Source organism: Mesoplodon densirostris, chromosome 19, assembly GCF_025265405.1.
Source record: "Mesoplodon densirostris isolate mMesDen1 chromosome 19, mMesDen1 primary haplotype, whole genome shotgun sequence".
Classification (NCBI taxonomy): Eukaryota; Metazoa; Chordata; class Mammalia; order Artiodactyla; family Ziphiidae; genus Mesoplodon; species Mesoplodon densirostris.
In genome coordinates this window covers 47,206,687-47,232,792 of record NC_082679.1, presented here as the reverse complement: position 1 = coordinate 47,232,792, position 26,106 = coordinate 47,206,687, and the positions used below count along the sequence as shown (strand labels likewise).

At 41.0% G+C, this 26,106-nt stretch overlaps 1 protein-coding gene across 3 annotated transcripts in view; it reads right to left on the bottom strand.

Annotated features, from left to right (window-relative positions):
* CTCF (CCCTC-binding factor) overlaps nt 1-26,106 on the bottom strand; it is a 48,880-nt gene that overhangs the window by 8,505 nt on the left and 14,269 nt on the right. For all 3 annotated transcript variants that reach the window (XM_060084195.1, XM_060084194.1, XM_060084196.1), the window contains 5 exons: nt 11,228-12,017; nt 10,695-10,865; nt 7,827-7,960; nt 4,383-4,503; nt 3,644-3,793 (listed from right to left, as the gene is read on the bottom strand). In XM_060084195.1, coding sequence (XP_059940178.1) covers nt 3,644-3,793; nt 4,383-4,503; nt 7,827-7,960; nt 10,695-10,865; nt 11,228-12,008 — 1,357 coding nt within the window. In that variant the 5' untranslated portion in view covers nt 12,009-12,017. The remainder of the gene's footprint in view (nt 1-3,643; nt 3,794-4,382; nt 4,504-7,826; nt 7,961-10,694; nt 10,866-11,227; nt 12,018-26,106) is intronic.

Below are 26,106 nucleotides of genomic sequence, written 5' to 3'. Positions count from 1 at the left end.
GAAAACTGAGCAGATGGTGGGGCCATTTACTGAGACAAGGAATAGTGGAACAGGGCTGAAGCCCAAGCTGTGTTTATCTCTGGGGCGAGGGGATAAAGGGGTTTTAGACCTTCAGTTTTGGACATGTTGAAGTTGTAATGCCAATGATATCAAGTAGGAATAGGGATGGCAAGGAATAGATGGTTACATAAGCCTAAATCAAAGGATAGATTTGGAGTAGGATTTGAGTTAGACCAAGAGAACTGATGAAATCACTAAGGCAAAGAAAGAAAAAGAGTATGGGTCATGCCTTAAGAAACCTAACAGTTAAGGCCAGTGAGAGGAAAAAGGATTAAAACAAGAGAAGGTTGAGAAGGAACAGTCAGAGAAATCAGAAAAAAACCAACAGGATGTAGTGCCATGAAAGCCAAAGGAAGACAGTGTTTTAAGGAGGAGGGTGCAGCCCGCTATGAATAATGATGCTAAGAGATCAAGGCAGATGGGGAGTTGAACGTTCCCTACTTCTGCAATGTGGGGTCATTGGTGATCTTAGTCAGAGTCACTTTATAGAGTGATGGGTATAAGCCAGATGGGGAGGAAACTAGAAGCTGAGGAAGAGAGGACTGTGAGGGATATAACTCTTCATGAGCATTGGCTAGGAAGGAAATAAGAGTTAAACCTAGAAGGGAAAGACGTTTAAAAAAGACAAGAGAGATGTAAGCACATTTAGAGTTGAGGCAAAAGATTAAGGAGTGAGAACATGAAAATGAAGGTAAAGGTGCAATACCTGACCTCGGAAAGGCTGCCAAGAACACAGGAGAGTGGGATCAGGGCAAAGGGACAGGCCACAGACAAGAAGAGTGACACAAACTCTCTAGTAGCAGATGGGGAAAGAGGATGAATGCAGGTAGGTTTACACATCTGATAACAGAAAATGTGAAGTTTCAACCTGTTGTCTTTATTTTTTTGTGAAGTAGGAAAAGAGGTTACATACTGAGACCAGGGAAGCAAAGAGAAAAGGGAAGGAAGATTAGAGGTTTAAAGAAAGTTAACAATGATTTATCCTACTCTGTCATGGAACCTCCCACATCACAGGCACCCAAACATTTGTGGAATGAATGAATGAATGGACAAACTCACTGAGGAGAATGGGAGCACAACTGATGAGGACAAACAGCTGGATTACTCAGGAGCCCAGCTGCGTTTGGGATCATGAATTTATGGTGCTACCAATCTGCTCAATCAAGGTGATATCACAACAAACTTAAAGAGGACCAATTCTGGGGAATGGAAATAAGGTAGGGGAAAGGGATGGCTCACTTTTAACTCTCTACACGTTCACTATATGAAGGCCTTTTATACACACATATATCATTCCAAATAATTTTTAGGCCTCAACTTTCCCCTTCTGGTCCTCAAATAGAGACTTAATAGTTAAAGACTTTCTTTCATACATTCTTATTAAATACTTACAATAATGATTCTATAAAGTAGGAATTATTCTTATACATCAGTTAAAAAAAAAAAAGACTTAGAGGGGCTTCCCTGGTGGCGCAGTGGTTGAGAATCTGCCTGCCGATGCAGGGGATACGGGTTCGTGCCCCATTCCAGGAAGATCCCACATGCCGCAGAGCGGCTGGGCCCGTGAGCCATGGCCGCTGAGCCTGCACGTCCAGAGCCTGTGCTCCGCAATGGGAGAGGCCACAACAGTGAGAGGCCCACGTACCGCAAAAAAACACAAACAAACAAACAAACAAACAAAAGACTTAGAGCAGTAAGTATTTGAAGGTGAATCTTGACTCTGGTAGGTCTGTCACGATTCTCCATGCTTTCCTGTGTCCCAAAGTGATGAATCTTAATTATTGCATATTAGTGTGAAATCAGACCTGCTTTGGGGAACACAAACTTGTTTGGGAATAGTTTTGGGAGATAACTATTATTTGACAGCTCCCAGGCAATGAAGTGCCTCATAAAGAGCTCGTTATGCAGGGTCTAAGAGGTATCATTCAAGTATAAAACACTCAAGGTTTTTATCCGCATCATGAAAGTGAATAACTTAAAAAAAAATTGAATAATTCAAACAGTGGCCTAACAGCTCACACACTGCCATGAGATATTACTGGTTTAGGTTTTAGTTTCTATACAGCGAGAACAGTAAAACTCTTTCATTTACCTGAGGACAGTACCTCTTAAGTTTTTTTAACGAAGCCCTTTCAAGAGCAGAGTAGGATGAACACATGAGCCACTGGATCTTATGTGGAGCCCAAAGTCCTCTACTTCAAGCTCACAGTTTCATCTTAAAAACGTTAGTCAGTCTACAGTTTGTTCAATATAGTCATATTAACGTAAAAATGTTTTAAGACACCAGCTCAATTGTATAACTTTACTCAAAACCTTCTGAGTATAACCAATGCTGCAGAAAGACAGGCCAAGTTTATGCTGTGGCTCAGTATGATCCTGATATGACCTGGGTACTTATGTACTCCCCTGTGTGAGAAACAGCTCTAGAGGGTTCAAGAGGACTCAAGTCCAGCTTTGCCACTCATAAGCTGTGTTGTGTAGCTTTGGTCAAGACACCTGTTCATCATCTATAAAGCTAGAATATACCTTGATGACTTCATATGGTAGTTGTGAAGATCAAATGAGTAAAGAAGTAAAATAAAAGTAAAAGACAACCTGGAAAGTAATTTATCTAAGTTTATATTATTATTATTATTCAGGGAGCAATGAATTTTGGATAGAGAACAGACTGGGGCAATATTTTTTTTATCTCTTTTAAATAATAAAAACAAAGGGATAAATCCAGATGACCTTATCTTTAAGAATATGGGTCATAGTATGGGACTTCCCTGGTGGTGCAGTGGTTAAGAATCTGCATGCATGCCAATGCAGGGGACATGGTTCGAGCCCTGGTCCGGGAAGATCCCACATGCCGCAGAGCAACTAAGCCCGTGAGCCACAACTACTGAGCCTGCGCTCTAGAGCCCACAAGCCACAACTACTGAGCGTGCATGCCACAACTACTGAAGCCCGCATGCCTAGAGCCTGTGCTCCGCAACAAGAGAGGCCACTGCAATTAGGAGCCCACGCACCGCAACAAAGAGTAACCCCCGCTTGCTGCAACTAGAAAAAGCCTGCGCGCAGCAATGAAGATGCAACGCAGCCATAAATAAATGAATAAATAGATAAATTTATTAAAAAAAAAGAATATGGGTCATACTAAAATTTCTACCACCAAACTCTGCCTCTATATAAACTCTAGCTTAATTACACACAGAAATATAGCTATCACCAAACCAATAAAACAGTCCCATTACCTAGAGGAAGTACAAATATTGTGGAAAAAAACCTGAAGTGAACTGACCTTAGTTCGAATCATACTATGTCACTTCCCTATTTGGGGGCTTTAATTATACTGCTTTCTCTCGTTATAGCTGCCATTAATTTATAGATGAGCTATAGTCAGGAAAGAATCTTGTAGCCTAGCTTCAGTAAGAGAAAGAAGACAGAAGAAAGTATCACTAGCACCTAAGCAATGACTTTTATTAAACAGCAGGCCATTCACATTCACAAAACTTATATGAAGGAAGTAATCTGTGATCTCCATCATTTTCACAAATTTGTCAAAATATATTTCTCATTTGCCACTAGTTAATTTACTTACCCAAATCACTTTTTCGGGCTATGACAGTGTCACAGTGGGGACAGTGAAATTTGGCCACATTTTCTGTGTGCTTCTGTAAAATGTGCATCTTCATGGTACCACTTTGGGTAAACCGTGCATGACAAATGTAACATTCATAAGGTTTTTCCCCTTAAAAGGAAATACAAAATGAACAACTTAGATGAAATAACTGAACACTATCACTTAATTGGAGGGTAATCCAGGTGGCAGATGTGCTAATCCACAGAGAATCTACAGTTCTTAATCTAGGAAGGATGAGGCTCAGGCCCACTGCCTGGCTCATGCCTATCTTCAGAGATGGAAAAGAAGTCCCAAGCTATGGCCACCACCTCTGCTTTGCCCAGCTCTGCCACGGAGTCCTTCACATTTTAGTAAGAGTAGTTCCTACAGCAGTACTTACCTTTGGGGGAAAGCAGACGGGATGACAGGAGGACCTGCAAGATTTTCTTTTTAGGAAAAGAGAGTACTTTGGAAAACTGACGAGTTGGGTTACTTACGTAACCTACCCAGACTTCTTCTAACAGTAAAAACTTTCCATTCTCCAATGTATATTCAGAGCAATGAACTCCAAAGATATGCCAGAGAAGCATTTGTCAATTTATACTACTCTCATGCCAGCTTCCATTCGGGTAACTAACAGGGGCATGTGGTGGTTCACAGGGTCCCACGGGATCCACTAAAAAGTGGTTCATTAATACGAGGAAGGGAGAAATCCTACCTGAATGGGTTCTCATGTGCCTTTTCAGCTTGTATGTGTCCCTGCTGGCATAACTGCATAAGCTGCACTGGAAAGGACGCTCTCCAGTGTGAGAGCGAATGTGACGTTTTAATTTGCTGACCTGAAACACAAAAGCAACCGAACCTCTTAAACTTTCGTTAACATAGATTGTTAACATGAATACTGTGGGTCAGGCACAAAAGCTTATACTTTGGACACTGCAGTTTGTAATACAGAAGAAGTCTAAAAGACAGTATTTCTTCCTCCTCATTATTTGTAACTGTTGCCTCTCACCTCTCAAATCCCTATCATAATCCAAGGGAAGAGGGTAAAATGGATAGGGGCATAGATGAGTCAAGATGGGCTATTATTAACTGTTAGGCTGGGTGACAGGTACATGGAGGTGTATTATACTAGTCTATCTACTTCTATGTATGTTTGAAATTTTCCATAATAGTTTAAAAATAATCCATGCTTATTTATGGATCAGTTTTCTAGCAAATTTTGAATCCAAGTTAATAAATGCATTTTAACTCCCTTAAGTCTCTCTTCCTATCATCAGCACTTCCCTGACAGGCCAGGCGCCAAGGGCCTCTCACCTTCCTCACTATGGACTTATGCTTTTCATCTTTCATTAAGTACCTTTCCAACAGAACAGTGACTTTCAAACTTGACTCTAAGAAGTGTTTTGAACACTAATGTTTCCTTTGAAAAATTTAAAAAGTGTTCCAATTTTTACATTAAAATCTCCCTGTACTTCCAAGTACTATATAGTAAAATTCCACACACTGTAAGGCTAAAGAATGGTCCCAACAGCATTACTGAATAATTCTCTTTCCAAAACTTGCCTATTTATCATATACTAAATTCCTATATACACAAGGATCTATTCTTTTTCAACAAACTATGTTTATTCCTGCTCCAATATCACACTGTCTTGTGCCAATAGCACAAGCCCCTCATTCTTTTTTTTTGTTTTTTAAATTTATTCATTTATTTATGGCTGCGTTGGGTCCTCATTGCTGCGTGCGGGCTTTCTCTAGTTGCGGTGAGTGGGGGCTACTCTTCGTTGCGGTGTGCAGGCTTCTCATTGCGGTGGCTTCTCTTGTGGAGCATGGGCTCTAGGTGCACAGGCTTCAGTAGTTGTGGCACGTGGGCTCAGTAGTTGTGGCTCACAGGCTCTAGAGCGCAGGCTCAGTAGTTGTGGCGCATGGGCTTAGTTGCTCCACGGCATGTGGGATCTCCCCAGACCAGGGCTCAAACCCGTGTCCCCTGCACTGGCAGGCGGATTCTTAATCACTGAGCCACCAGGGAAGCCCAAGCCCCTCATTCGTTTTTCAAAATTTTCTTAGTCATTCATATTTACTCTTCCAGTTGAAATTTATAATCAACCTGAAATGCGTATTTATTTGTGTCCTTTGGGAAATTTTGAGACGTTTTCTTCTTACGGGTAGGTATCAGATGTTTTTTGCTGTTCAGTTTATCCCTAGATCATTTTATTGCTGTTAAGAGTTTGAATCTGTTTCCTACTATTGATATTGTATAAATAAGTCACTGATTCTTGTGTATTTATCTTGGATCTGACCACCCAAATGAACTCTGCTTTAGGTTTTTCAGCCAATACTCTTGAATTTTCTATGTAAGCAAATATGTCTGCAAGACATGACAGTTTTGTCTTTCCATTTATAATTCATTTATTATTTTATACTATTAGCTAGGATTTCCAATACAATGTTGAAATGTTAACAGTAGGAATGGAAATCTTGTTCCAAAGTTTAATGGGAATACTTCCAGTGTTTCAGAGTTAATTAGGCTGGGTTTACTATAGGTTTCCAGTATATACTTCGTATAATAATTTTTTTTTTTTGGCTGCATTGGGTCTTCGTTGCTGCTCGGGCTTTCTCTAGTTGCACTGAGCAGGGGCTGCTCTTTGTTGCAGTGTGCGGGCTTAGTTGCTCCACGGCATGTGGGATCTCCCCGGACCAGGGCTGAACCAGTGTTCCCTGCATTGGTGGGCAGATTCTTAACCACTGCACCACCATGGAAGTCCCTAAAGATATTTTTTTCTATTCTTGACTTGCTAGAACTCCAAACAGTAATAAGTATTAAATTTTATGATTTTTCAATAACCTATAGAAATGATATGGTTTTTCTTTAATCTCTCAGTGTAGTACACACCGATAATATCCTAATGCTGAATTATTCTTGCATTTTAGATACATTCTATTTAGTAATCACTTATTTTTAAATCTATTACCAAATTTGGTTTGTTAATTCACTTAGAATTTTGGCTTTTCTGTGACAAACAGAAACAGTTTTCTTTTTGGAAGTATCCTTATCCAGTTTTGGTAAGAGGGTAGCCTCAAATAATAAAGGTGATATATATATATAAAAGCAAGCAAGCTAGCTAGCTAGCTAGCTGCTGGGCCTTAGTTGCAGCACGTAGGATCTTAGTTGCAGCACACAGGACCTTCATTATGGCATGCAGGATCTTTTAGTTGCAGCATGTGCGATCGTTTAGTTGAGGCATGTGGGATCTAGTTCCCTCACCAGGGATGGAGACCGGGCCCCCTGCACTGGGAGCACAGAATCTTAGCCACTGGAGCACTAAGGAAGTCCCTAAAATCTTCCATTTTGAAGTGCTCTTGGTATAGTTACTCATTTCTTCGAAGTTTGGTAGAACTTGCCTGTAATAATTTGTGGATCAGTGCTCTTTTTTTTTTAGATGATTTTTTAAAAATTAATTGATTATATTTTGGCTGCGTCGGGTCTTCATTGCTGCGCATGGGTTTTCTCTAATTGTGGCGAGCGAGGGCTACTCTTCGTTGTAGTGCGCGGGCTTCTCATTGCGGTGGCTTCTCTTATTGCGGAGCATAGGCTCTACATGCGTGGGCTTCAGTAGCTGCAGCACGTGGGCCCTAGAGTGCGCAGGCTTCAATAGTTGTGGCGTGTGGGCTCTAGAGCACAGGCTCAGTAGTTGTGGCGCATGGGCGTAGTTGCTCCAAGGCATGTGGGGTTGTGGTGGGGTCTTCCTGAACCAGGGCTCGAACCCGTGTCCCCTGCATTGGCAGGCAGGTTCTTAACCACTGTGCCACCAGGGAAGTTCCTACTGCTCCTTTTTGTTTTTGTTTTTTTTGGTTGCAGGTCTTAGTTGCGGCATGCATGTGGGATCTAGTTCTCTGACCAGGGATCGCACCTGGGCCCCCTGCACTGGGAGCGCTGAGCCTTATCCACCATGCCACCAAGGAAGTCCCGTTAGTGTTCCTTTTTTAATGGGAAAACCTTTCACACTCATTACAGTTTTGTTTTTTTTTTTGGTGGTGGGGAGTGGGAGTGTAGTAATCTAGCAAGATTTTCTATCTTGTATTAAGTCAGTATGAGGACAGTTCATACTGGAATCATGATCTTCTTCAGAGAGGAACCAACAAGGAGCTGAATACTCACTTCTACACTGGCGTAATCGCACATGGAACACTTAAATGGCTTCTCATGGGTGTGTTTGTAACGACGATGCCGCACCAATTCTCCACTAGTCACAAAGGCCATGTCGCAGTCTGGGCACTTGTGAGGACGAGTACCTAGAGAAAGGAGGGTATAACAGAAAGACAAGATCAAGGGCACAGTTAATTACAGAGTTCAATGTGTGACACAACTGCTACATGAGGTTGGACCCTGGTCATCTCATCAACCCTCCCTGAGAGTAGCTCCAAAAGCTATGGGTGAGCCCAGCTGACTTTACAACACTAACCCCAAAATATTATAAACACATGCCAAACATTTAGTTTCTCTTAATTATCCATTTGAGTATGCTGCCTTTGAATACAAAATATTTTTTATCCCTATTTTGTGAATATTCTGGTCACTATGGATTAAAGGTTAACAGAAACACCATTCTGTTTCAACCCTTCTAAAAAATATACAGCATCTTTAAACCTCAATTTTTATCAAGTACAGGCCACAGAATAAATAGTTATTTGACTCAAGATCCTTTTGCACATCAAATCTTACTGTTAATATGATTATACATACAGGGCCATTGGGTTGTCCATATAGACCCACTTTTTCTTTAAAAAAAATACAAATATAATAACATGTTTTCTATATAAATTTGGTTTGATAAGGTATTCTAGAGATTTATCAAAGGCTTTATAAAGTAGTATTGCCTTTTATGTTATGTGATTTAAACAGATCATTTTCAAACATCAATATCTAATATTCTGTGATCTGAAAGTCAAATCATGGAATATTTAAATATTTTTATGAACTAATAATATACCCTCTATATTTCTTGTTTTGATTTTTCTTTCACTGAGATAATCTTACCATTTTTAATATGTCTTCCCATAGTAGCCCCATAACATAACATCACTTTAGTAGATCTTCTCTAGCCACTTTATATTCTGAACACTGCATTGAAAATATCATGCCCAGGTAATAATGATAATAAGGAGATAAAGCTGACAGTAGAACACAGTGCTACCTTTATAGGTTATTATTTAGAAACTAGGGACTATCTGTAATTGTGGGCTGTGGATAAGGGGTGAACAGCAAGGTAATCTCAAACACCAAAATCAAAGGCTACCTTTGAGAATGGAATTAAGAAGAGTCACAATGTAATGAATGGGTCCAGCCATCTGCAGAAATGATTCTCCCAGAGATTGAGAAAACTCTGGAGAGGGAAATGTGATTGGATATGATAGTAACTAGAAAATTCCAAAGAATGTTCATTTGCTCCATTTGCTTCTTTACTACCACTGAGGATTAAGAGTGAAGGATAAAGTTCTTATCTATGAAAAATGTATAGTCTGGTGGTACAAACAGGTAAGTAAAACAACGACTAACAAGAGAAGGAAAGCAACATTCATTTCTATTAGGATGAGGTAAGTTGAAAACAAAGAATTTCCAATGTTTACCTCGTATTATCTAGGGGAGAGAAAGAGGCCTGCCTCTGGTAGACGTAAGCACGGCAATTAGGAAAGGAGTGGACACTGCTGTGGGACAGAAGTTTTCATCGGGTTGACCCACATGACTGCCTATGTCCCTCTGCTCAAGGTCCATAGCTCACCAAGTCACCCTTCAATTGCTACAGCATCCTGTAACAATTAGGCAAGGGCGCCCCCTAGAATGCAATACGACTGCATCTAGAAAATAAAAAGGTATATTCCTTGGCATAAACTGATTTTCTGATATGAATCTGACTCTTTTGAGGATTTGGTTAGTATGAATTAGTCCTGCCAAATCATTCCTGAATAACCAGACAGACTGAATTTCTTATTTTTAAAGCTGAGGACTAAACCATAACATGCAGTGCCCACATCAAGGCACTCCCGTTCTGGCAAGTCCTATAATGGGGCCAGCTGCTTTCATCTAGTCATATGCCCTTTCCCTAGGGTTTCAAAGTACCAAATAAAACATATTATTATCAAGTGTCTGGGTAGAAACTAGGTAGTTGGTGAAAAGTGACCAAGTCACAATAGCAAATATACTAATGCACAGCATACTGCTCATTGGCCAATCCCTACTTGATCACATTCATCAGACAACCAGCACATCAAATAAAAAACAAGAATCATCATATAAAATGAGGTGGAGAATCTGGATAGAGGAAGCTATTCTGCATGAAGAACTAGGTGAAAGAAGTTTCTATTAGCACTTGCAGCCAAATGCCAACACCGAAAGTATAAAGAGCCCAGAAGAGAGTCTAAAGAGAGCTTTAGCCCATAGTCTCTCCTCTTTAGTGACCCCAGAACATGACCACAGCCAACATGAAGCTAATATTAGAGTATTAATTATGTGTGGACCATGAATGAATAAATGTTTGAATTGCTGGAATGGTGCCTTAAATTTTCCATTCTGGGATTATGAATTATCTTCTTTGAGGTAAAACAACCAGAAACTATAGTTTTTACAAAGGTAGGATTTCATTTCTCTCTCTAATGTTCTTCCTCATAGTGCCTGGCAATTACTGCCTGGGAATTTAAGGTGGGTTAGTTTTTGTCATTGTTGTTAAAACCTTAGCAACACAGTAGTGATACCTTTGGGAAATATTATAGGTTAACTACCACAGAAAATCTTTTTCTGAATCACCATCCTTATAAAATTTATATTATTTTCCACTAAACTTTCTTTACATTTGCCTATAACTAAGTCCATCTGCTTACAATAAATCAAGATCACAAAGAGGTAACCATAAAAAAGAACAAAAAAATCTTCCCATTCTTATTCCCACTGCAATCAGCTTAGATGATATTTAAAACCCAAGTTTAAACCTTTGCTATGCTGTAGCCCCCAACATTCTTAACCAGCACCCACCTGTGTGTGTGTTAAGGTGATTCCTCAGAAGGGTGACTGTCCTGAATGCCCTGCCACAGAGATGGCACTTGTGTGGTCTCTCATCAGTGTGACTTTTCATGTGCCGATCCAAATTTGAACGCCGTGGACATGTGTAACTGCAAAGCTCACACTGGAATGTCTTCTTTACACCTATGTGCAAAATAAAACACTTACTTGTTGCAGGGTTTCAAAGTGTTAAGATTAATCCTAATCTTAAACTTCCACAGATATATTTCATTAGCCTTTTATAACTAAAGCCAACTAAGTCACATTGAGTTATAATTATCTCATGCCACTAATAGATTTACTTCTTTCTCTTCAGGACTTAAAAAGTACTCAATCTGAAAAAAAAAAAAGAAGTACTCAATCTGGAAAAACTTCTTTTAGACTGGCGCCCACATCACAATCTTTAAAATAAATCCATTTAATGTAAAATAACCTGCATAGGCACTGTGTTATGTTCTTTATCCCAAAAAGGTTTTATGAGAGTATAATGGATAAACTCATTTTACCTTTCTTTTTAATTTTTGTTGGTTTTGGAGGCTTCATGTTACCAACCACTTTCTCTGCGTTAACCTCTGACAGCAGACCCTCCTGCTGCTCTTCCTCAAAATCGTACACAGACACATCCACATCTTTGCCCTCCTCCGTGTAACGCAGTTTGCTCTTTTTGGTTTTCTTTGTTTTTTTGGCTGGTGGTTGATAGTCTGGGTCTTTTTGCCAACTAGGATCTTCCTGAGGTGGAAGTTCCCCTTGCTCTAGCGTCTCCACCTCTCCATTGGCCCCCACTTTTACCACTTGAAACCCTTCAGGCAAAGGTAAGGTGTGACATATCATGGGTTCACTTTCTGCAAGGCCCTCTTTAGACACTTCATTCTCATAAGCCCCCTGAAGTTCTTCTACTGAAGTGGTAGCAACAGGTACAGTCACGGGAACGGGTACTTGCACAAGCTGAAGCTCTCCTATGTTTATAGGCTGTTCCTCCATATTTACAACCTGCAAGGTTATAATCTGGGTATCGTCTACAGCAGCCTCTGCTTCTGGAGCAACTGCACCCTCCATTACTTCAGTCTTCATCTGAAGAAGGGTAGGATCCAGCTGTTCCATCATTACCATCTGTACACTGCTATTGACATCCTGGACCACCTCACCCCCATCAGTCTGGTTCTGGGGTAGGTGGCAAGCGTCCTCTTCTTGGCCCCCTTCCCGGCGTCTCTGGTAAGTCTTTCTCTCCTTTCCTTTAATGAAAGTTTCAGACTCTTCCACAATGGCTTCAACCGCCTCACCTTCCATTTCCCCTTCCTTTATTAAGGGAGAACACAGATTATTATATAAAATAAAATTTGCCTAATTGAAAACATATACATTTTAAACAAAAAAGACCCCTGATGAATGAATTAGGCACCAGTGGTTGTTAATATTACAAAAAGACACAACAGATATTTACCTCCTGATGGAAGAATGGAATCCCACCTATGAAGCAGTCTTGTCAAACAAAACAAAAAAATCTGAAACGAATCAAGCCTCTAGATCCAACTACCAATTAACAGGAAACTGGTGACAGACGATATTAAATTACACTACAGGGATGAAATTCAGACTGAAGGAAACTGCAGGAATAACTACCCAGTTTCTTCTGCAAATAAATCACCAGGAGAAAAAAAAAATGGGAAGGGTAGAGGGAGAACCTACAGATCAGTGGTTCTCAACCTGGGGTGACTATGCCTCCAAGAGACATCTGGCAAGGCCTGGACACATTTCTGGTTGTCACTACTGCGGCAGGTGTGCTACCAGTATCTAGTAGATGCTCTGGCAGAGGCCAGAGATGTTACTAAACATCCTGCTATGCACAGGTCAGTCCTCCACAACAAAGAATTATTGGTCCCCAAATGTCAATAGTGCAGAGGTTGAGAAACTCTGATATAGACAAAAGAGGCCTAAGAGATACAGCCATCACAGTGTATGGATCTTGTTTGGATTCTGATTCAAACCAACAAATGGTTTAAAAAAATGCCACGAGGACTTCCCTGGTGGCACAGTGGATAAGAATCCACCTGCCAATGCAAGTGACACAAGATTTGATCCCTGGTCTGGGAAGACCCCACATTCCGCGGAGCAACTAAGCCCATGCGCCACAACTACTGAGCCTACGCTCTAGAGCCTGTGCTCTGCAACAAGAAGCCCGCACATCACAACAAAGAGTAGCCCCCGCTCGTAGCAACGAAGACCCAACGCAGCCAAAAATAAAGAAATAAATTTATTAAAAAAAAAAAGCCACAAGACAATGAGATTCAACTCTGACTGGATATTTGTTATTAAAGAGTTATTCACAAAACTGGTTTAAATCTTACACATTTCTTACATCTGGCAGAGGACCTCACTGTTTTTAGCTAAATTCTCCCTTAGAAAACAAGCCACCAGAGTTCTTTTTGGAGCCAAAATCAGAACTTGGATCCAGACTCCAATAGTCCTGCTTGTAGCTACACACACCGCTACCTCCTGTCTCATAGCATCAACTTGACATTCATGTATCTCTCTTATCTATAAAACCATGAGTTCCTTGAGGACAGAGACCATGAAAACAAGTAGTTTTTACTCTTGAGCACTATGCCCAGGTTGGTAAGAACAAAATAAATGCTAACTGAATACATAATAGAAAACAGAAAAAAAATCAGTTTTTTTTCTGATTCACAGTTTCTGGCTCTAATGTCTTGTGAGTGCTGAGAGTACCCAGATACCTAAGAATAAAATGAGTTTGATCAATTATGTAACTCATATCAATAATCTGACTTAAGAAAACTGACAAATATATAAAAGGTTAATTCAAAATTAAAATTTCAAGTGTTTTGTATTCTTGCCCTCATCTCAAACAAAGCTTTTGCTACTTCTATTAGAGACATGTTTCTTCAATTCAAGTACCTTAACACCATCCATACTAGCAGTCAGAGATGGCTCCCTAAGTCAGGACCACCTGTAAAGCAGTACAAAGACTAAAACTATGCAGGCCCGGTCCTGCATTCTAGGAGTTATTGTCTAACAAAAAAGACAGAATAAGTACAATGGCTCAAGGTAAAAGTGGTAGGTTTGGAGAACCCTACATAACCAGGTGTGAGATCAAGATGGGCAGGATATTTAAAGACAGCATGGTGTGTGTGCACACACAAATTCTGCAGGGGAGGGGGTCCCTACGTAGAAAAAATATATGACGGAATTGGTTATGAGAAAGAATAAAAGAGTTAAAGAATAAAAGACTTAAAAAGCACAGGATAGAGGAAAGGGTAGAAAGAGATAGGAGAAAGATGTATTGGTTCTGGCCATAGATTGGATGGCCTTGAATGACAAAATATTAAGACTATACTCATTTGGCTATCAATGGGAAATCACATATGCTTTCTTTCTTTCCTTTTTTAAATTTTATTTATTTTATTTTTGGCCTCACTGGGTCTTTGCTGCTGCATGTGGGCTTTCTCTAGTTGCAGCGAGTGGAGGCTACTCTTTTTTTTTTTTTTTTTTTTCTTTTTGCGGTATGCGGGCCTCTCACTGTTGTGGCCTCTCCCGTTGCGGAGCACAGGCTCCGGATGCGCAGGCCCAGCGGCCACGGCTCACAGGCCCAGCCGCTCCGCGGCATATGGGATCCTCCCAGACCGGGGCACGAACCCGTATCCCCTGCATCGGCAGGCGGACTCTTAACCACTGCGCCACCAGGGAGGCCCTGGAGGCTACTCTTCATTGCGGTGCATGGGCTTCTCATTGCGGTGGCTTCTCTTGCTGCAGAGCACGGGCTCTAGGCATGCGGGCTTCAGTAGTTGCGGTGCACGGGCTTAGTTGCTCCGCGGCATGTGGGATATTCCTGGACCAGGGCTCAAACCCACGTCACCTGCATTGGCAGGGGGATTCTTAACCACTGTGCCACCAGGGAAGTCCCACATATGCTTTCTGAGCAGGGGAAATTAAGATTTACTTGGTTCATAAAGAATAGTGCTTGATTTCTTCAACAAAGTGTATCCGTATTTTTGCAAAAGGGAAAGATGCATGATACATATAATGCCCTCTGGCTTTCAAGGCCCTTCAGTATCTGACCCCAGATAACCTATTCAGATTCATGACTTGTTGGTTTTTAGCCATTACTTTTCCCTGTATGTGTCTGCTGATAAAACAATCACACTATTATGCACTTAAAATTTTTCTCAAAATGATCCATTTCCCCAGTTGGTTTGTTAAAGCTCTTTGAGGGCAAAAGCCAGGCTTGAAGCAACCTACATATTTGGACAGATTCAGCAAACCTCACCATCTGCATGGAACGAAAACCAAGGCTAATGGAAAACCTTGTGAGTTGTTGGGTTGTCCTGATTTGTTCTGCCATTACCTGCTTTCATTAGTCCCTTATTCTCAACAACCAAGAGTATTGATACAACGCTCAATGCAAAGATCTCTTACTATCATTACTATCATTACTACCATTACCAGCGAGGACATATATAACAAAATGTTACCACAGAACATGAGGGTCAAGGGACATTTGTGAAGTGCTTTTTATAATTTGCCTGTAAATAAAAAATGTCTGAGCACCAATGTGCTAGCATTTTTATAAGATCTTATTTATATTTCTGATCATGAAAGACTACTTGAGCCATGATCCTAACTATAATTACTTTTATATAACCAATACTGTTCAGATGGATTTGTCTCAGGACAGGAATGTTCTGTACTGGTACTATCCAATAGAAACATAATGGAAGCCACAAAAGTGAGCCACATATGTACCATTAAAAAATTTTCAGGGACTTCCCTGGTAGCACAAGTGGTTAAGAATCCGCCTACCAATGCAGGGGACACGCGTTTGATCCCTGGTCCGGGAAGATCCCACATGCTGTGGAGCAACTAAGCCCGTGCACCACAACTACTGAACCTGCACTCTTGAGCCTGCGAGCCACAACTACTGAGCCCGCGTGCCACAACTACTGAAGCCCACGCACCTAGAGCCCGTGCTCCGCAACAAGAGAAACCACTGCAATGAGAAGCCCACGCACCACAATGGACAGTAGCCCCCTCTCGACACAACTAGAGAAAGCCAGTAAGCAGCAACAAAGACCCAACACAGCCAAAAATAAAAACAAATTAAAAAAAATAATAAAATAAAAATAAAAATTTCCAGTAGCCATATTTAACAAGAAACAGGTGAAATTAATTTTAGTAATCTATTTTATTTAACCCAGTATGTCCAAAATATTATCATTTCAAGATGAAATCAATATAAAAATTGAGGTATTATATATTCTTTCTTCATAAGCCTCTGCAATCTGGTACATATTTTATAGTACACCTCAATCTGAACTAGTCACACTGTAAGTTCTCAACAGCCACATGTGGTTAAGGGCTACTGTATTGGACAGCACAGTTTATACCTCTGTTATTCAAAGTATGATCTGAGGACCATCAGCGTTGGCTTAACTTTGGAACTTGTTAGAAACATAGAACTTCAGGCTCCACCCCTGACCCACAGAATCAGAATTTGCAATTTAACAGATCCCTAAGTGGTGTCATATATTAAAGTTTGAGATGTACTACTTTATACCATTACTCTTCTCACATTTTTTTAAAAAAGCATTTTCCAGGCCATGAAGGTCTGAAATTAGTACCCCAGCAAAGATGATAACTTCAATGTTGGAGTTAGGAACAGAGAAAAAGCCCCATCCACCTTGGAAACAGTCTTGGAAAAGTATCAAAGGACAAAGAACAAAAAATTCACAAGCTGTAAATGCTAATGCTAGCCCTGCCACAGAATCACTACATAATCCCAGGCTATTTAGATATCCTCAATAATAAAACCGGTAGAGGGACTTCCCTGGTGGCGCAGTAGTTAAGAATCCGCCTTCCAATGCAGGGGATGTGGGTTCGGTCCCTGGTCAGGGAACTAGATCTCACATGCATGCTGCAACTAAGAGTTCGCATGCCACAACTCAGGAGCCCATGAGCCACAACTAAGGAATCTGAGAGCCTCAACTAAGTAGGCTGCCTGCCAAAACTAAGACCTGGTGCAACCAAAATAAATTTTAAAAAACAAACAAACAAAAAACAGTGGAGGAAAGACATTTAACCTCTGAGCTCTGCGACATTTTGTAGCACACAACAATTTGAAGAACACAAAAAAATCCATGTTGTCTCTGCCATGAATTTGAGAACTTAAAATATTAGAAATTGCTTTTAATAACCAAGTACAACCTAAAAGAGGTTACGGAATTATAAACCAGGTGAAAAAGAACTGGTACAAAGGAGTACAAATTGAAACCAACTGTGCTGCCAGGGAGTTGAGCTGACAAGAGTGTTCTCTCACTGTGAAAAAACACACGGCATAAGGTCCATGAACATCAGCATCTATTCAGGGTCTTAAAGCAGTAGGTTCTATTTTCACAAAGAAAAATCAGACACAAAGTAGCAAGCACCAGCCTCGCCCATACACTGCTTGGAAATCCCTGCCAGCAGTGCATCCCTTCCAGCAGTGGATCCTTCTACTTCCTCCAAGGAAAAGGAGTCTATGAATCAGTAACAAACTTAATAGCCTGGACCAGGTCGCTCTCCTCTCTCCCTGGGGACTGTACTCTCCTAGCTGTGTCACCCCATTAGCGGTTCTGATCCATCCCTTTCCTCCCTCTATGGACTCAGCTGTGCCTCCTGCTTTCCACTCAGTTTCTCTCGAGTCTCTCATGTTCTCTGCCTCTCTCCTTGCTTGAGTTAGGCATGCTTTCTAGGTTTTGTCAAATCTTTTTGTGGACCAACGCCATTAAAAACGGTTTACATTAACTTCTGGACACAACTTTTTCAGATTATTAAAGCACATTAGTCTATTTATAGAAGTCTGAAAAATGAAGCACATATAAAATTTTTTTTAAGTTGTTCGCAATTCCTATACCTAGAGATAATCACCTAGTATACTTTGGTGCTGTTTTCTGAGTTTTTTTCCTCTTATGGATATGTATTTTTAAATATAGATGAGAGCATGTATATGGCTTTGCTCTTATCTTAAGAGCCTGTCCTTGCCCTGTCTAGCCCTCTGTGGTCCCTGTGCTTGGTCTACAAGCACCATTCACCAGGAACCATACCAGCCAACCCAAAGGCCTCCCCCTCAACCTCAAACTCAGTTTCTTTGGCATATAACAGCATGAAACTCATACTCTTCCTTCATCAGCCTTTCTTCTCCCTTGGCTTCCCTTGTCTCCGAGAACTCCTACACCAGCCGCTCTGAGCACATCAAGGCTCTGGTCCCTTCTCCATAGCCATTCCGTTCACTAGCCTTTTTACTTCAGTTGTCTCCACCCAAATCCACATGCGCAATCCCACAGTTTCACTGCCTAAAGGAACTCTCTCATGTGTTTGGCTATCACCTTCAACTCAATGGCATTCAATAAGGAATAAAGAAATCTGGGGAATTTCCTTGCGGTCCAGTGGTTAGGACTCAGCGCTTTCATTGCTGTGGCCCGGATTCGATCCCTGGTGGGGCAACTAAAATCCCGCAAGCTGCGAGGTGCGGCTTAAAAAAAAAAGAAGAAAGAAACCTAGATTCTAATCCCCAATCCAACCAAATGAGCTTGGCAAATGGGTTAGTCCTCTTGGCTGCAGTAGCACACACAAAATGGAACTCTGAAGACCAGATCCTTCCTGTATTCTCTACCATCTTGGTGAAAAACTGAAGCTTAGGAACACTTTCTAAAAAATCATTCTATCGGGGCTGCCCTGGTGGCACAGTGGTTGAGAGTCCGCCTGCCGATGCAGGGGACACGGGTTCGTGCCCCGGTCTGGGAAAATCCCACATGCCGTGGAGCGGCTGGGCCTGTGAGCCATGGCCGCTGGGCCTGCGCGTCCAGAGCCTGTGCTCCGCAGCGGGAGAGGCCACAACAGTGAGAGGCCTGCGTACAGCAAAAAAAAAATCATTCTATCAACTTATGGGTAGAAGATGGGGCAGGAGGAGGTTCCCTGACTGAGGCAGAGTGAAACTGGCACATGGGGGTGAGGGAGCTGGAAGAGAGGAAACTGGTATTTGAGCACCACCCTGCCCTTGCTCACCGCTATTCTCTCACTGTGAAAAAAACACATGCTGACTGGTTGAGTGGGAGGATACACAGGCCCAGACTCTAACGCAAAGGCCCCCGAGGTCAAGGCCCCTGAAGTCTGCCTATGCTCCTACACCAGCCTGGCCTGAATCCTAGGGGAACCTGCTGGATCAGCCCTCCCCCTCTTGCCTGTCAGCTCTATATTGCTCAAATCTTTTTATCTTAAAACTCCCCTTAACCCCTCTTGACAATTTAGCATCTGCCATCTCCGTATTCCCCCACACTCAACCCCACGCTAGCTGTTTCTATACCTTTACTTCTCTTCCATGCCTCATTTCACCAGTCTGGTTTCTGTTCCCCAATATTCTACTGAACTGCTCTGAAGCCAGCAATGGCCCTTAATTGGTAAATCCAAAGGAGACTTTTCTGTCCTTATCTGACTTGACCTCTCCGTGGAATTCAGCATCCTATTCTAGGCTTTATCCCAGAATTATGCCAGACCATCAGAAAGCTGGGTATACTTGGGTCACATGGTCTTATCCCCTACAGAACTTGCTTTCACCAAGTTTTGTTTTGGCATTATGCCCTTGGCTTACACTAAAGTATACATGGGAGAAATTTCATTTGGAGTTACATACTTAGAAAAGCTTTGCTTCAACTAAGGAATTTTTTCTTTCATTGTGAGACCTAAGTAACAGGATCATGTTACCATGACTTTAGCTGGCCACACCCTAATAAATCTTTTTCCTCTCAAACTATGTAGTAACCTTTTATTCTAATTTGTATTTTCTGGGGGTTTGACTTTATATCATTTACCATTTGTATTTTCTATACATTTCTTCAAATTCTTTGTGGAACAAGATGAGCTATAAATAAACCTGAAATTGTATACACATATATATTTAATATAAAATACAGAAAAACACAGAAATACAAAGTTGTAACAATCTTAACATAACCTCAATTCAAAATTTGCAGACCTATTTGAAGATCACAAAACTCTTCCAGGAGGCATAAAAGACCTCACTAAATAGGGACACTACTATCTATATCCATGATCAGAAAGGCCAAACATTGTAAAGATGTTAATTATTTCTAGTTCATTTAATCTTCGAAATCTCTGAAAAATAAACAAGATATTGAGGATAGCAATAAAATTTCTGAAAAATGAAGGCCACTTTTTTTTTTTTTTGGCTGCGTTGGGTCTTCGTTGCTGTGTGCCAGCTTTCTCTAGTTTCAACGAGCTGGGGCTACTCTTCGTTGCGGTGCACGGGCTTCTCATTGCAGTGGCTTCTCTTGTTGTGGAGCACAGGCTCTAGGCACTCAGGCCTCGGTAGTTGTGGCACACGGGCTTAGTTGCTCCACAGCATGTGGGATCTTCCCAGACCAGGGCTTGAACCAGCATTGCCTGCATTGGCAGGTGGATTCTTTAACCACTGCGCCACGAAGGAAGTCCCCAGAAGGCCATTTTTTATTTCCAAATATTAACATAGTATAAAGCCACAATAAGTAATACAGTATAGCACTGTCACTATCACAGCCAGCCAATGTAAACAGAGAATCCAGAAAAAACTCCTAGCATATAAAAAGTTGTCAGTTTAAAATTAGTGGGGGAGGTCTTCCCTGGTGGCGCAGTGGTTAAGATCCACCTGCCAATGCAGGGGATACGGGTTCGAGCCCTGGCCCGGGAAGATCCCACATGCCACGGAGCAACTAAGCCCGTGCGTCACAACTACTGAGCCTGTGCTCAAGAGCCCACAAGCCACAACTACTGAGCCCGTATGCCACAATTACTGAAGCCCACGCGCCTAGAGCCTGTGCTCCATAAGAGACGCCATGAGAACGAGAAGCCGGCACACTGCCAACGAAGACAGTAGCCCCACTCACCGCAACTAGAGAAAGCCCATGCACAGCAACGACGACCCAACACAGCCAAAAATAAAAAACAAACAAACAAACAAAAAAAACAAATAAATTTTTAAAAAACAACAACAAAAAATAGAATAAAATTAGCTGGGGAAAGAGGATTATTTGATAAAAGGTACCAGAAAAACTATAAATACTTGGAAAACAATGAGTTATAGCTTTAATCCATCTGGAATATATTCTGTTGTCAGAGATAAGGAGAGACGTTAACAAAAACACAAAAAAGACATGGGAGTTCCCAGGCAGTCCAGTGGTTAGGACTCCGTGCTGTCACTGTCAAGGGCCCAGGTTCGATCTCTGGTCAGGGAACTGGGATCCCACAAGCCACACAGCCACACACACACACAAAAAGACAAATCCAAACACCAAACTTGAAATAAGATATAGGTGAGTGGCCTTCTGATCTCAGAATAAGGAAGGCTTTGTGTTTAGATTCCTAAATAATAGAAGAGCCTAGAGGAAACTGTTGAAATTTTGACCACCTTAAAGTAAAAATAAATTTTTTTGTAAAAACAAAAACATGTTGAATAAAATGGCCAACAAGAAAATATATTTGCAGCATATTATGACAAAGGATTACTACTAATATCCTTATTATATAAGTAATTGTAAATTTTTTTTTAAATTTCTTTATTTTCTTTTCAGCTGCATTGGTTCTTCATTGCTGCACACAGGCTTTTCCTCTAGTTGAGGCGAGCGGGGACTACTCTTCATTGTGGTGTGTGGGCTTCTCATTGCGGTGGCTTCTCTTGCTGCGGAGCACCGGCTCTAGGCACGTGGGCTTCAGTAGTTGTGGTGCCTGGGCTCAGCAGTTGTGGTTCGAGGGTTCTGGAGCGCAGGCTCAGTAGTCGTGGCACATGGGCTTAGCTGCTCCGCGGCATGTGGGATCTTCCTGGACCAGGGCTTGAACCCATGTCCCCTGTATTGGCAGGCGGATTCTTTACCACTGTGCCACCAGGGAAGTCCCCAGTAATTGTAAATTTTATAAGAATAAGACAAATACCAAAAGAGAAAGTTGGGGAAAGGACACAAGTAGATCATTCAAAGAAATACAAATGGCAGATGAATAAGAAAAAAAAAAACACAACCAAATCTCCTAAACATTAAGAGGAATACAAATTAAAATAATGTGACAGCATTTTTACCTCTATTAAACTGTTAAGGCTGTTTTAAAGGATAACTCCCAATGTTGGTCAAGGTGCAGTGAAATGAGCGAGGTAACTCACAGATACAGAGAACAATCTAGTTGTTGCCAGAGAGGAGGTGAGTTGGCGGGGTGGGCGAAAAAGGTGAAGGGGACTAGAGGTACAAACTACCAGTTATAAAATAAATGTTACAAAGAATAAAAAATATTAACTTTGTATGGTGTGCAATCTAAAAAAATATCGAATCACTATGTTGCACACCTGAAACTAATATAATGTTGGAGGTAAACTATACTTCAATGAAAAAAAACCCCAAAAAACAGCAAGGTAACTGGTGATATGAATCAAGAATTTTTAAAATATTCAAATTACTGTGATCCAGTAATTCCACTTCAGACTTTATGCCCAGAAATAATCAGAGGACTTCCCTGGTGGCTCAGTGGCTAAGAATCCCCCTGCCAGTGCAAGAGACATGGGTTCGAGCCCTGGCCAGGAAGATCCCACATGTCGCGGAGCAAGTAAGCCCATGTGCCACAACTACTGAGCTGAGCCTGCACTCTAAAGCCCACGAGCTACAACTACTGAGCCCGCGTGCCACAACTACTGAAGCCCACGTGCTTAGAGCCCGTGCTCCGCAACAAGAGAAGCCACTGCAATGAGAAGTTCACGCACCGCAACGAAGAGTAGTCCCCGCTCACAACTAGAGAAAGCCCGTGCGCAGCAACGAAGACCCAATGCAGCCAAAAATAAATATTAAAAAAATAAATTAAAAAAAAAGAAATAATCAGAGATGAACACGAAGATTATAAGGACATTATTAATCAGACTGAATAATTATAAACAACCTAAAAGTACAACCACAGGAGAATAGTTAAATTTGGTAAATGATGATACATCCACGAAACAATATTATGCAGATATTAAAAATCATGTTTTAATATAATGCTTATATGAGGAAAATGCTTGTTCCATATCTTAAAAAAGGGGGGGGGGCAAGAGGAGAAACAGAATGGAATAGTCATTAAGAGCTTAGGCTTTCCAACCAGAGACCTGCACATTCCAATTCTGGTTCTTCTACTTACTAGCAGTGTGGCCTGGAGTGAGACATGCTACCCTTCTGTGCCTCAGTTTCCTTTTCTACAAAACAAAGATAATAATCGTATCCATTTCACTGGCTGTCATAAAGATTAAATAAAACAATGCAGGCAGAGCCTGGCTACTGTGCTCCTCTGTATCCTTATAGGTCACCCCAGAAGGCAATGAACACATGTTAGCTTAACATATGACCTTTCTGTTTCTTAGAATTCTAATCACAAACCTTAGATATATTTTCCCCACAAAAATGACTTCTCTGATAAACTACCCAATTATCTGCAGAATGAAGGTAGCAACCAGTTGACAGAATCTGGTGACTGATCAAATCCAGGAATGAAAGAGAAAAAGAGCCAAAAAGGAACAAAACAGCCTCCCAGGCTGGTCTATCTTACTATAGTAAGTCTATCCAGCATATTGCTGCCAGACTAAATCTTCCTGAAATGAGGCAGAAAAACTCATGAGGATTGAGGGTTACTCAATCACCTCCAAACTCTTTGGCTTCAATCCCAGAGTTCTGTATGATTTGTTACCATCCTTTCGACCCATCCAACCTCACCTTTGGGGTATCTCCCACACAAGAGCCTACTGTCTTGTCCCCTCCAGGTCAAGTTATCCACTATTCAAAGTCTTCTCAACCTTGACCAGTGCAGACTGAACTCTAATTTATTTGTTTCATTTTTGTTATTTTGTTTGTCTGTAATATACTGTTCTATTTATCTGTCTTTTCCCCTAATAGACTATTAGCTGTTAAGGGCAGGAGCTATGCCTTTTACTTCTGAATACTCTACAGCAATGAACACAAAAACAGTGTTAGGTAAGCAGCAGACATTCAATGCTGGCGTCACTGTCATATGAAACATGTATAAATGGTTCCTGCACATGACAAAAGCAGGAAGAGAACATGGAAAAAACAAAACCTTGTTTGTATGCTACGTGGAAGCTTAACTATATGAATTTATATCCTTTATTGCTGTTTGTGTCATTTCTCAAATAGAAAAAAATAAGTCTTAACAACACAAGTATAGGTTTAAGATTTTAAAAATCCTGCCACGAAAATAAAAGCTAATTGTGAATACACTAATTTTTGAAGATGTTAAGACTTAGTAATTTATTACCTGACTATGTGGCTAGATAGCAAATGTGTCAGGTTATTTCTCAAAGGAAAACAACCAAGATAACCTTTCATACTCACTAGTTCAGAGTTTAGTCATTTGGGGACACTGGTTATTATAAAGTATATGTGTACTAAAAATAACACATGTACACTGAGAATAAGACAGTAGAGAAGGACAATTTCCAGAAGTCTGCTTTATAAATAAAATCACCAAAACTTTTTGTTTAATACCCTATTGTTGTTCCCTACAGGGACAACAGGTAGCTAAAACCCCAACTTATTTCCTGGAGCAGATCAGAAGACCGTCTACACTCTTGGCAAGAAACAGCAGCCCCAACTGAGATTCCATAAGCCACAGCAATTCTGAAATAGCCTAACATGGAGGTCACCTAACAACTTGCCTTCAGACTGCTCAATACAAAACATCAGACATCATTAGAAGGCAGAGAAGAGAGGAGACACCTTGTAGCTTTCTCTTTTCTAGATATTTAAATTAGAAGAATGTTTTTAGCCAGGAGACTGAAAAACCTAGTCCAGTATTCTGACTGCAGAGGATACTAAGTGCCATTAGGACAAGGGAAAAAAAAAGGAATTACAAATAAGTAACCAGTTTCTCCTGAGAATGAAAGGAAAAGCTGCCTTTTATTAGATGCAGAACACTAGCCAAAAATAACAAAAATTATTTACCCTTTTGGAACAAAAGTTAGGTTTAAAAAGTCAAATAAAATAACCATTTTACTCTACTATTCCTGAAAATATATACATCATCATCTTATCTGAGAGATTAAGATAACTCAAAGCAAAGTATCATGCTGATTAATACTGAGTACCAGGAAAGTTGAAAACTACCATAAAGAATGGGGAGGAGCTGAGTGGAAAGGATGACTCAGTCTGAGAAGCAGAAAAACATTAGCGACCATTTACTTCAGGGTGACTGGAAGCCGAAGCAGCCTTTATCTGAAGTAGCACTCACCTACTCAGTCACATGTACACCTTTCTCTTCCCTGTTGTGTGCCATTAACTTTAATAAGAACAGATGGGGCATTTGGGGGAGGGGCAAGAAGTAATTAAAAGGGAAATAAAATTGTATCTCTTTTAAGTAAAAAAGGTTAAGAGCATCCCAGTTTTTAACCCACCCTTCTCCCCATTTGTTAATATTAAAAGGTGCAGTCAAAGCAAAACAATGATTCTAACAGCTACTTGAAAAAATCTATTATGGAGAGCTTTGAACCTAGGAAATAAGGAAATACATACATACTAATAAAATACTTGTAATTGCAACAATATTAATTCAACAATATGGTGAAACAACCATAGGAGGTGAAAGAGTTCTTTTGCTACAAAGAATAAGAAGTGCTAAATCAATAATTCTTTTATCAAAAGGTACCTGAAGGACTTCCCTGGTGGCGCAGTGGTTGAGAGTCCGCCTGCCGATGCAGGGGACATGGGTTCGTGCCCCGGTCCGGGAAGATTCCACGTGCCGCGGAGCGGCTGGGCCCGTGAGCCATGGCCGCTGGGCCTGCGCGTCTGGAGCCTGTGCTCCGCAGCGGGAGAGGCCGCAACAGTGAGAGGCCCGCGTACCGCAAAAAAAAAAAAAAAAAAAAAAAGGTACCTGATGCTGGGTACACAGAAATGAATTTCCCTCTTAATTACTTGGAAAAAAAAGTCCTAACTGCATAGGGCTTGGTTCTCAGAGAGCTCCTCAGCTGACAGGGAGACAAAGAGAACAACACACAAGAGCTATACAGCGTGTGCTATAACAGAGGTTAACACATACTTCCCACCACCCTGGCAAAAAGGATAGCTTAAGCTGGTGAAGGAGGGCTTTAACGAGAGGAATTGCTAAAGGTGGATCTTAAAGGATAAAACAGACCTTGACAGGTGAACTACAGTAGAGAGAAACATTCTAGCAGTGGAAACAGTAAGTGGGAAAAACTTAAATATGTACAGAATTAGACAAACTTTGTGCAAAAAAATTCAAGTGGAACTGTATTAAACCACCTCATTTATTATTGTGACCTGGTTTCAGAGGTCATGTTCTAGGCCCTCATTAAGGGTACCCT